Source organism: Macrotis lagotis, chromosome 1, assembly GCF_037893015.1.
Source record: "Macrotis lagotis isolate mMagLag1 chromosome 1, bilby.v1.9.chrom.fasta, whole genome shotgun sequence".
In the NCBI taxonomy this organism is placed as follows: domain Eukaryota; kingdom Metazoa; phylum Chordata; class Mammalia; order Peramelemorphia; family Peramelidae; genus Macrotis; species Macrotis lagotis.
In genome coordinates, this window is record NC_133658.1 from 19,203,773 (window position 1) to 19,216,266 (window position 12,494).

The window sequence follows — 12,494 nt, forward strand, 5'->3', positions numbered from 1 at the left end:
CAGAGATGCCCAGGACACTGCAAGGTTAAAGCCTAGGATCAAACAGATCCTTTATGTTAAGGGCAGGACTCTGTTAAGATTCCTAGAAGAGCTCTCTGACCACTCTGACATGCCATCTCTTACCTGGCACTAGCAGGTCTTCAATAAATACTTTTTTTTAAAATAAATGAATAAATCAGAGTAGCTAAGTGGCATAGGGGATAGAGCCCTGGAGTCAGAGGACCTGAATTCAAATCCAGCTTCAGTCAATTACTGTGTGACCTTGGGCAAATCACTTAACCACATTGCCTCCTAAACATTAACAAAAATATGAATCATCACTACCACCATCATCAATACAACAGCTTATCCAGTGAAAATTTCTGTGCCCAGTTCTGAAAATGTTTGACTTCAGTGAATCCCCATCCAGGAAAACACTGTGATACACTACCATGATCTGCGGACTTGTAGTGATTGCCTTGCCTGTGGATGAGTACTGAACTTCCACATAATCTGGGGACAGGAGCTCCCTAAAGAAAGGACAAGGGGAAAGGTTACTGAGGCTAATTAGAAAGGGAAGATAATAATAATTTTGAACAATGATAAATTATTTACATTTATTATTTTTCTTCAGTGAAAAAATAAAACAAGGTAGTAGTTTGGAGTTCTAGGCTGCTTTGCCTAGACTGGTGATTTCATTGGTTTAGGGAATTTCCAGGAAGAAAACTCCCTTCACAAGTGCAGGTGGACTCCTCTGAGAGTAGACTAGGGTCAATTAAGTCAGCCTCAACCATGTACTATTTCTTAGAGTTGAAATATGAACCCACTTTTCTTGATTGCAATATCATTGTTCCTTCCTCTCTACCTTGGGTATAGACACAAAGAGAAAACATTTGTTGTTCTATCGAAAGTGAAGGATTGGAGTGTTTTGCTTGGCTCCAGAAAAAGAGTTAGCAACATGGCAGGGTCAATCCATCCATCTACCAGCCAATCTACATGCAGCTATGCAGCACATAGTGCAGTCCAAGCACCGAGATATGCACTGGAGAATTGAAAGAAAATCAACAAAATTCTATGCCCTCAGGAAGCTTACATTCTAATTCATGTCAAAGTGTGACATAAAGCATTTTGTAAATGAAGAAACTGAGGTAGAGATAAGAGAGATAGACATAGCCAGAGTCAGACAGCTAGTAAATTTCTGAGTCAGAATTTGAACTCATGCTTTCTCAATTCCACGTCTTTCCATTGACTCTAATAGAGAATTTTATTGAGGATAAGCATAGCATTTGGAACTCTCATGAAATAATGTTAAGATTCCTGAGTGATCCAAACCTCAGACATGAGTATGACTTGGTAAGAGAACTCCTGGAAGTTGTTTTTGAGAAGTAAAGAGGGAGAATGAGATAAAGGAAAGGACATTGTGAAGTAAGAATACCTGTACTTCAGTCTTATCTCCAACACAAATGCATTATTCTTTCCAAATTGCCCAGACTATTCATGAGGAAGTTTCCTCTTTCATAAAATAGGATTCTTGTTGAGATAAAAGTTCTTGTCCTTATTCAGTTGTGTCTAATTTTGTGACCCCATTTGGGCAGAGATACTGGAGTGGTTTGATCTTCCCTTCTCCAACTCATTTTGCAAATGAGGAAATTGAGATAAACTGGGTCAGTAACTTGTCCTGTGTCACACAGATAGCATCTGAGACTGAATTTGAACCCATGATTATGCGTGTTCCTGATTCCAAGCCACATTGCTCTATCCACTCAGCTGTCCTTGTAAAAGTTTAAGGTAGACAAAAGATTCACTTCTGAAAGTTTTGCATAACTACTGTAGAGTATAGCTTCTGCTTAATGAATATTTGTTGATGGATTGATTTTACAAATAATTTGAGTTATTGTATAAGGAAGCACAAAAGAACATGTCTAAGCTATGCATGTGTTCATGGTGCCCACTTCATCAGTGCCTGCACACTGAGCAGCTAGGTAAGAATTTGCGACTGGAGCTATCTTAGCTATGGCAGACATCTGGTCATAAACATCAGAAGTACTTACTTGGTTTTTTCCAAATGAAGGACCACGGTTTTTCCTTTTAAGTTGATTTCATATTGCACCCAATCTTCATATTTCTCCTGCAAATATTCACAAGCATTTGAATATTAAGGATCAAACATCTATCCACAAATTTCCAATGTCTTTACTCATTGGTTATTACCAGTCATGCAGCAAATGAAAGACAAAACTAATGAGTGGGCAGAGTTTTCACTGAATGGCATTGATGGATTTACCATTTAAAAGAAAGGGTCAAAGATTAACAAAATAAGACCTGAAAAATGGCTGAGACAAGTTCAAAGAAAAGAGATAACCACATGCAGATAACCCCTAAGAAAATGGAAAACCAGGAATGAAGAGAGCTGAAGCTTGGGAAAGCCAAACCATTAAATTTGTGGTATAGGCATCTACACTTTGGAAATTAGCAAACATAAAATAGGAACTTGATTTATTATTTTATCGATCATGTATACTTAAGAAAATGGAGAAAATATAAAAAATGCAAATTAAACTTCAAAATGTATCAAGCCTACTTTTTTTGAAAATTCAAATGTTAAATATGCATCAACATGCTCCTGTGCCCATGGCATTCTTCTGCCATCATACAGAGAGGAAGGATGAAGTTGAAGCTGAAAATGGAGCTTAATGTGCAAATTACATCTCTAGTTACAGGTAGAAATCTATTTTTATTTATTGATTAAATGTTTTTAGGTTTTTGCAAGGCAATGGGGGTTAAGTGGCTTGGCCAAGGCCACATAACTAGGTAATTATTAAGTGTCTGAGGCTGGATTTGAACTCAGGTACTCCTGACTCCAGGGCTGGTGCTCCATCCACTGTGCCACCTAGCTGCCCCCAAATCTATTTTTATTGTATAGGATAGATAAAGATTCAGACATAGTCATAGAAATCGGTATAGATACAGTCAAGGACCTGGCTAATCTACCTCTCTTATTTCTATCTCGGTTTCTCATTTGAAAAATGAAGCTATTAAAAGGATTATGAAGCATGCATGATGTGTCATAACCTATATGAAATGCTTAAATGACAATAATAACACAAAAAAGTTAAAAGATAATCCTTGCCTTCAAGGAACTCCAAGTCTACCACCACATAGACATAGGTGTATATATAGAACATGTTTGGCATTTGACCAATGATGAAAGAGAAAACATTTAGTAAGTACTCATGTGGTTCTAGCCACAGACCTAAGGCCTGGAGATACAAATCAAAGCAAGACAGTATCTACCCTCTACCCTCTAGAAGTTATATTCTAATGGGGCAATGAACACATTCATAGAAGCCAAAGTAGGAAAATGGGGGGAGGAGATTGGACAAAGATGTAGCTAAGAATGCTGCCAGTTTGAAAAAAAAGACCCACAAAACCAGATCGGAAGAAATTTAGATGGGAGGAGAAATAGGGAGGCAGAGCAGATTTTTAGGAAAGAAAATAGTATGATAAAAAGAGTGCTATAGGAATTCTAGTGCAAGTTTTATAGAACTGGTAGTTTTACAACACACCTGTTTTTCATATTTCCTCATGAAATCCCCCCCTACAGTGTCTTGCTTTGTACAGTGAATCTAGAACATTATCTTATATTTAATAGACTTCCTCAAAATATCCCCCTTCTAAAAGACATTTTCATTGTCATTGCTGTTTAATTCCCTCCCTATTGAAATTAAAAATAAATTTAGTGATTTGTTTTAAAAATATTTACATATTACCCTCATTCCATGAGAAGCCTCTTGTAAGACTATAAATTAATCAAAACGAATAATAGTGACCTCATGTGAAAATACATGTGACATTCCATGTCTTCTAACTCTTAAAAATCTTTTTTATTTAAAAATTAACAGAAATCCATTTTCTCTTCCACCTCTCCAATGGATATATGCATTATATAATATCTTTATGTATAGGAACATATATGTGTATATGATGCATTTTACTTTTCTGTAAAGCAGATGTCTCTCCCTTGAGGACATAATTTTGTCATTTTGGGTTTTGTCAATCCTCCTTAAAAATGCTCAAGGATTGCAAAATTCCTGGGAAGTGCCATTGCTCTTCAGTCACCAGTTGTGATCAGAACGTCCCCACTCATGAATGTGCTGCTATTGTTATTATTCATGTGGTTTGGTTTTCCATTTTAAGCAAATACTTCTCAGAAGTTATCCAAATCGCCCAATCCCAGTCATAGGAGGGCGATGAAGAAGCCAGGAAATAGGGGACCCGAGACACGTCCTGCCTCTCCAACTTGGGAGCCCACAGCCTTCCAGCTGTGGCCCTTCATCCCTCTCCGGACTACCCATGATGCTGACTCATCTTGACTCTACCACAGAAATCTCTTTGGTCTAGAAGCTCCCTGGACAGCTCACGCTGGAAGTCCTCCACCCCAGCATCTCACTTTCTATTTGACTAGTTCCCATCAAGATCTTTAATTGTAGGAGAAAGTTCAGGCAAGATGCCTTCATCTCTCTCCAAGGTGCATTCCTGACTAGTCTCCAAAGGACATTCTCTGCTCTGTCACAAGCCACCCCCCAAAGGTCCCTCTTCCCCACCTTTCAATTCCCTTTTGTGTGCTCTCTTTTGCCATTATGGTGTGAGCTCCTTGAGGGTAGGGACTATCTTTAACCTCTTTTTATATCCCCCAATTCTTAAAGAATTTCCTAGTACATAGTAGGCACTAAATAAATCCTTACTGAACTGAATTTTCCTCTTTTTAGATCCCCAGTCTTTAGCACTTAATTGGTATCTAATAAGTGGTATTTAATTAGATTTTAATTAGAATTTAATCAAAAAAGGATGGCTAGGTGACACAGTGGATAAAGCACCGTCCTTGGAGTCAGGAGTACCTGAGTTCAAATCCGGTCTCAGACACTTAATAATGACCTAGCTGTGTGGCCTTGGGCAAGCCACTTAACCCTATTTGCCTTGCAAAAACCTAAAAAAAAAGAGAATTTAATTAAAAAGAATTCCTTTTTCTAATGATATTCCCATCATGTCTCATAGTCTCTGGCTCATCGTGAGCTCTAAGTAAATTTTCCTTTGTTGTTTTTGTTTGTCCTTCATTCTCGAAGAAGACCACGACATCAGGGAGGTGATGCCATGACAAGACATGAAGTGGATTTGAGTGAAGGGGGCTGTGCTAAGTTCCCAGTCTCATTCTGTCCTCTGGGGCCATCTGGGTCCAGTGGCCTGATATGAATCAGGACAACTGGAGATGGCCCTAGAGGAGAGGAAATAGGGCTGTGTTTTGCCCAAGGTAACATAGCTAGTTAGTGTCAAGTATCTGAGACTGGATTCAAACGCAGATCCTCCTGACTCCAATGCCAATGCTCTGTCCACTGTGCCACCTAAGATACCTGGTGACTGACTGGTTTGAAAAACTTCTATTTCTTATCTAGAAAATGAGAATAAGATCAAGTATTGTTATTAACAAAGTCTGTTGTTCATAATGCCCATATTGAAGGTCCTTTCTGACATCTCACTACAACATGAAGACGATTTTTTCCTTTCTTTTTGTTTTTAGTTATATTGAGGATTTATCTTATATCACATGAATTCTAGTATATATCCCTTCTCACCTTCACTGAAGAAGACAAAAGCACATGCATGTCTACCACTCTGTCTCTATGTATATGAAAAATATAAGCAGACATCCGTGTTATATACTTATCTTCTTATATTATATGACAAAACAACATTTCTACAATGCCTGCTCCATCCTAGATATTGTGTTTATCTTGATAGGTAGGATCTATTTATCATGTGCCCATTTCACTGTTGAGGAAACTGAGGTTGGGACTTGATCAAGGTCACACAACTAGTAAGTCTCTGAGACTAAATTTCAACTCACATCTTCCTGACTCCAGGCTCAGAGTACTCTAGTCATTGGACCTCAGGTTGCCTTGTAACTTTGCATATGTGAATGTGAATGCATATTTACACCTATATACATGTTTATTGTCATGTGTGATGTTTAATATGCAGAATAGATGCCTATATAAATGCATGTGTTGGTTCATACATGCATATACACATGTATATATTTTAAGCTTTGAGAACTTAAAATCGCATTAATTTTAGATAAATATCATATAACATATATACAAATATACAAATATATTTTCCTATTAAATAATTAAAAAATCATTCAGTCCAAGAAACACATTCATCATAGGAACATTCCTCAGTCACAGGTTCTGTGGTGCCAAATAATGGAACATCTCAAGGTTGAAAGAGGGAAAATCGCAAATCGCATTGAAGCCCAGAAATATGAAGAGTGGGCATAAATATATGTCTAAAGATACCAAAATATATGAATCACTATAAAAGATCATTTCAAGGACATTTAAAATTGGAAATCAAAATGGGCTGTTTATGCATCAGTGTGAGACCAGTTAGGAATTACATGAGCACTTCAGGATGTTGAAAAGAATGAAATGAGGTCCCCATTCCTGAGTGGAACCCTCTTGGAGAATTTATGCAAAGATAAAGATAAAGATAAAGATAAAGATAAAGAAATTTACAGGAGTGAAAAGTATGAATGGGTAAGCACATCAGAAAAACTATAGAAAAAATCAAAATAGTGAATACTTTAGGAAGATTTTCATCATGTTGCTTCTATATCAATATTCTAAAGCTGAGGCAGTTGTCATCATCATGATTGTCATGATTGTGTGAGGTAGCTAGACTTGATCCTAACATTAGGGACATCTGAATTGGAAACCTGTCTCAAGTTCTCACTGGCTGGGTGAGACTCAACAAATTACTTACCTTCTCTCTGTCTCAATTTCTCCATTTGTAAAAATGAGGATAGTAATAATACCTACTTCCTAGGGTTGTTGTGAGGATAAAATGGGGTAATATTTGAAAATCACTTTGCAAACCTAAAGACACTAAGTATATTCCAACTAGATTTTGCTATTTTGTGCATTTGTTTGGGCACCTGCAGATCAAATTGAATTCTTCTTCTAAAATATAAACATCATGGCCCTGTCCTTAGGTCTTCTCTAGGTTAAATATTCCCAGTTCTTTTCATTGACCTTTATGTGGTAAGAACTCAGTACCCTTCACTCCTACATTGGCCCCAATACGGACAATCACAAGCTTGTCGGCATCCTTCCTTATATGACTTCTGAGCTGAACAGAGGTCTCCAGGTTCACAATGTCCAGGGCAAAGAATACATTCCACCATTGTGGATATTGATTGCACTAATTCAAATAAGTTTTTTTTCCCCCCAGTAGATTAGAGTTATCGGAATTTCACTCCAGTTTTTGTCTCCTTTCTCTTCTATTTACTCAGGAATCCATCTCACTCAACTGGCTTTATGAATAGGGAAAAATGTAACTAACAGGAATTCATCAGAAAACAAATATTTATTTAAAACAGAATCAGGACCTGTTCTAAAGCTAGTAGAAATAAAGAAGAGTGTTCAGACGTCCCCAAGAGAGAAAGTGGAATATAAACCCTGCAGTGATTGGTCACTAGATTTTGGTCTTAACATCAAAGAGATCCTCTCAAATAGAGGGTTTATCCTTTTCTGGTCTGGATAATGCCTTCAAAGGAACCTGGGTTCTATTTATTCTAGACCTTAAGAGTTTCTAGATACCTTTGTTCTCTGAAGTATTAAACAGCAGCTGATTACTTCCCATTATTCAGAATTATCTTTTTCTGGACTACACATATAGTATATAACATTTATAAGGACAGTAATCAGAATGAGATCCAGGGCAGCAGTTAGTCAATCAATTAATCAACACAATTTTATTAAGGGCCTTTGTTAGGTATAAGTCTCTGGGGATACAAAGGCAAAAGACAAACCATCCATGCCTTCAAAGGTTGGCATTTTATTGGGGGATACCATCTGTGATGGCATATAGGTGTACATGAACCATATTTAAAAACAATACAAGGTGAAGCCATGCTTGAATGACAATAGCAATAATAATAATGGCAACACTGAAATTTATAATGCACCTTATATTCTCAATTTTAAGGTTGGCAAATCATTTTTTACAGACATGGAATGACAAATGTGTCACAGTGATCCTAGGAAGTAGATGCTTTTCTTATCTGCTTTTTATACATCAGAAAACTAAGGCAAATGGATGTGAAGTGATTTCACACAGCTAGTAAGTGTCATTTAAGCTCAGTTCTTCCTGACTCCGGGTTTATGTACTGTTGGACCTAGCTATGAATAAGGCATTCTAATAAGCAGAGACAATTCATTCTAGGTTGGGAGGGGATACCAGTGCCAAGGCAGAGCCAGGAAATGGCATGGTGTGTATTTTGTATATTTTGGATGGAGTATAAATATTGAAAAGGGAGTAACATGAAAGGAACAATGTGGAACTTAAGAGTGCTGAAGATAATCTTGGCCTCAGAACAAAAGAAAAAAAGAAAATATATTGAAATAGAAGGATCCCTGGGACAGAACTTCAAGTGTTGAAGAGTGAGGAAAAAGTAAGGAAAGTGAGGTTTTCCTGTGAAAAGGAGATAAATATAGGGTAGAATAGTGTAAGGATTTTTTTCAGGATAGAGGAGACTTGAAGAAGGGCTTATAGGCAGCAGGAAAGCAAACCATTGATTGGGAAAGAGTGAGGATTAGAAGGGATGGGTTGTTCCTGGGTAAGGCTGAACTGCGAGAGTATAGGATCTCTCCAAGGTACTTGGGAGTTGTCCTTGGCAAGAAGTGTCACCTCATTTAGAGATAGTCGGGGAGGAGAGGATGAGGGATGCTGTCAAATGATTTGAAGTGGAAGAACATGTATTTTTGTATTCTTTGGCACATAAGTGATTCACCAACAGTTTTCATATTATTAATAAAACCCATCGTTAGATTGAGGAAGCCATAATGTAGGAGATGAAGAGCTGGTCTCCAAGTCAAGAAGACCTGGGTTCAGTTCTTGTCCTTAACATGCAGTGGCTTTGTGACCTCTCGTAAGTCTTTACAAAACACCTTCCCCACAAACAAAGTCAGATATGAACATCTGGAAAAATTATAAACCAAGCCAATATAATCAAAATGACAATTCTACTGAAATTAATTTACTTATTCAGTGCCAGATCAATTAAACTATTTTATAAGTAGGAAAAATAGAGACAAAACTCAGCTGGAATCACAGAAGGTCAAAAATGTCAAGGGAATCAGTGGGATGAAAGGAGGGAAGAAGGTGACCCAGCCATATCAGATCTCAAACAGTATTACAAAGTAGTAATTTTCTAAAAGAAAAATTGGGTACTGCTGGGTACACAATGCACAGTAGTAAATAACAAAACTATTTTGGTTTGTGAGATAAGCATAAAGATCCAAACTCTTGGAAAAAGAACTTAATATGTGACAAAAACAATTGCTAGGAAACCTGGCAGTTTGGCAGAATCTGGCTATAGACCAACATCATTGAACAAGATAAAGTTAAAATGATTTACACAGAAATGGTGAAACCATGAGCAAATTAAGGAAGCATGTAAAAGTCTACCTGTCAGTTCTATGGATAAAAAAGAATTTATGACCAAATGGGAAACAGCATTACAGGATAAAAAATATTTTTTATTCTGTTAAAACTTTTTTGTTTTCTCACAGGCAAAACCAATTCATGCAAGATTATCAGGAATTCAGGAAATTGGGAAAAGGAGGGATTTATAGCACATTTCTCTGATAAAAACATCATTTCTCAGATATAAAGAAAACTGAGTCAAATTTATAAAAAAAAATATTCCCAAACTGATAAATTATCAAAGCATATGAAAAGGCAATTTTCAGTTGAAGATATCAAAGCTATCATACTTATGAATTATAATCACTGTTGATTAGAGAAATATAAATGGAAGCACCCTGAGGTACTACCTCCTATTTGTCAGACTAGCTAATATGACAAAAAAGGGAAATGACAAATCTTGGAGGGAATGTGGGAAACGTAAAACACCTATGCACTATTAGTGAAGTTATGAACTGGTCCAATCATTCTGGAGAACAAATTGCAACTTTGCTCAAAAGGTAATAAAACTATTCATGCTCTTTGATCCAGTAAAATCACTACTAAATCTATATCCCAGAAATCAAAGAGAAAAAAAGACAAATCTTTAAAAATATTTATAGCAGTTCTTTTTGCGGTGACAAAGACTTGGAAATTGAGGGACTGACCCATCAATTGAGTAACTGAATAACTGAACAATTATAGTATATAGATGTGACAGAAGACTATAGTGCTAAAAAGGAATGAAAAGCAGAATGCTTTCAGAAAAACCTAGAAAGATTTACATGAACTGATGCAAAGTGAAGTGAGCAGAACCAAGTGAATATCATACATAGTAGTTGGTTGTTTAATTGGTTGTTGTCTGTTCTTGAAAGAGGAGCAAAACAATAAGACTATCTGAGAATCAAATTAGAGTGTATCTGACTTTAACAGGTTAGACCATTAAGGATTCAGAACGCTGTACCACAAGTCAGGTATGTATTGTCCATGTGTGCATTTGGGGAAAGATCCTCTAAATGTGTACATCTCATCTTTCTTTTGAGTTATTTCAATTTTACTTTGTTCATAGAACACAACAACTTCTGTGATGTGGCACACCATGCTGGGTGTTCCTTTGCCAAACTCCAGTCACACAATCAGGTCCAAAGTTCTTCAGAGAAAACTTGAGAGTGCCCTTATGTTGCTGCTTTGGACCCTCATATAAATATATTAACAGCCATATTATCTGATGACCAACTCTGAAGGAATTCACTATTCCAGAAATACAATGATCCTAAGACAGTTATGAAGGCCTTATGATGCAAAAATACTACATGCAGAATGGATGACATCTAAGCACAAACTGAAGTTTTCTTATTTTGAACTCTATTTTTCTTGGGAGTTTTTGGTTCTATGACTAATTAAAGATATATTTTGCATTACTGTATATGTGTGACCTATATTAAATTTCTGCCTTTCTCAATGACAGAGGATGAAGAGAATTTGAAGATCAAAAATTTAAAAATAATGTTAAAAATATTTTATATACAATTAGAAAAAATACTTTCTAAAAATGTACTTTTTTAAAAAAAGAATTCATTGGGTGTCTAGGTGGCACAGTGGATAGAGCACCAGCCCTGGAGTCAGGAGTACCTGAGTTCAAATCCGTCCTCAGACATTTAATAATTACCTAGCTGTGTGGCCTTGGGCAAGCCACTTAACTCTATTGCCTTGCAAAACCTAAAAGAAAAAAAATCATGATTCAAAAAAGGCCAAAAATCTCCCCTGCTCTCAAGGAGTCTGTAATTGATTTGAGACTTTTTAAGCTAAAAATTTTAAATCATCAAATATGTTTCAAAGTATAACCCAGTGAAATATCCCTTGAATATTTCAAATGCCATACCTGCTTTTTAGGCCCCTGGTTTTCCTCTACATCTCTCTTATGTAAGGTATGTCGTTTTCGTGGATAAATGACATCAAATATCTTTTTTCCCGGGGATTCATCAACAGCTCTTACTAGGAAAAATAATAAGGAAGATTATTGAATGACATTCCAGTTCATAAATTCACTGTATCCTTGAAATAGTCAGTCTTCTTATAACCCTACGTGTTTGTTAATACTTGATGTACATTTAATCCTTTCAATGACATTGTAGAGTCAGTGAAAGTACTGTCAATGAGATTATACCCATTTTACAGATGAAGAAACTGTGATGCAGAAAAATAAAAGATTTTACCCAGGAACTCACATGGACTTTTAGTTTTTATCTAATTTCATGTCCAAGGTGATTTTAATTCAGATCAATTCAATACATTATGCCATTTTTGAAGGAGATAAAGAGATGAAGTGAAAGGATTTCTAGTATCAGTGAAATTATATTATTTTATGGAAGCACCCTGTATTCAGACCAAGTAAATACAAAGCAAATGCAGATTGTCAATAGAATATACCATTGTTGATCATAAAATACCACGTTACCTCTGGTGATGATGATGATTTCTCCAGAGCTAAAATGAGACAAAGGTGCTTCCTAGAAAGTATAGAAAGTTGTAGACTTCATTCAGAGCAAATTATTGAATAAAAATTGATGAAATAATAAATGCATGGAAGTCAATGTAAGGATATCTCAAGTATAAAAGGTAGGCAATTGGGTACCATAGTGGATAGATTGTTTAGCTTGGAGTCAGGAAGACCCGAATGCAAATCTGAATTCAGATTAATTAATCCACCTTGGACAAGACACAGATTGTGTGCCTTGGTCATAATCAAGATACAAAACTTCAAACTCATATTCCATTCTTCCTGTGATGCCCTAATTTTCCTCATATAAAATTGTATTACTGCAGGAGAGGAAGAAGGATGGGGATTAACTGCTAACAAAAATAAATGAAGAAATAATATGAATGAATGAATAAACCAGATTCCTCAATTTAAAGCATAATCTTCTCTCAGTTAAACCAGCTTTTTAAAGTGTTACCTATGTGAGGAGCAGCTGGCTCATTAGATAGAG

At 36.3% G+C, this 12,494-nt stretch overlaps 1 protein-coding gene across 4 annotated transcripts in view; it reads right to left on the reverse strand.

Annotated features, from left to right (window-relative positions):
• ADAM28 (ADAM metallopeptidase domain 28) overlaps positions 1-12,494 on the reverse strand; it is a 94,559-nt gene that overhangs the window by 62,725 nt on the left and 19,340 nt on the right. For 2 of the 4 annotated variants that reach the window (XM_074195291.1, XM_074195288.1), the window contains exons 2-4: positions 11,387-11,499; positions 2,031-2,107; positions 431-509 (exon numbers count right to left, since the gene is read on the reverse strand). In XM_074195291.1, coding sequence (XP_074051392.1) covers positions 431-509; positions 2,031-2,107; positions 11,387-11,499 — 269 coding nt within the window. Of the gene's footprint in view, positions 1-430; positions 510-2,030; positions 2,111-11,386; positions 11,500-12,494 lie in introns of those variants that run through there. The other 2 variants (XM_074195293.1, XM_074195297.1) reach the window with 2 other exon arrangements.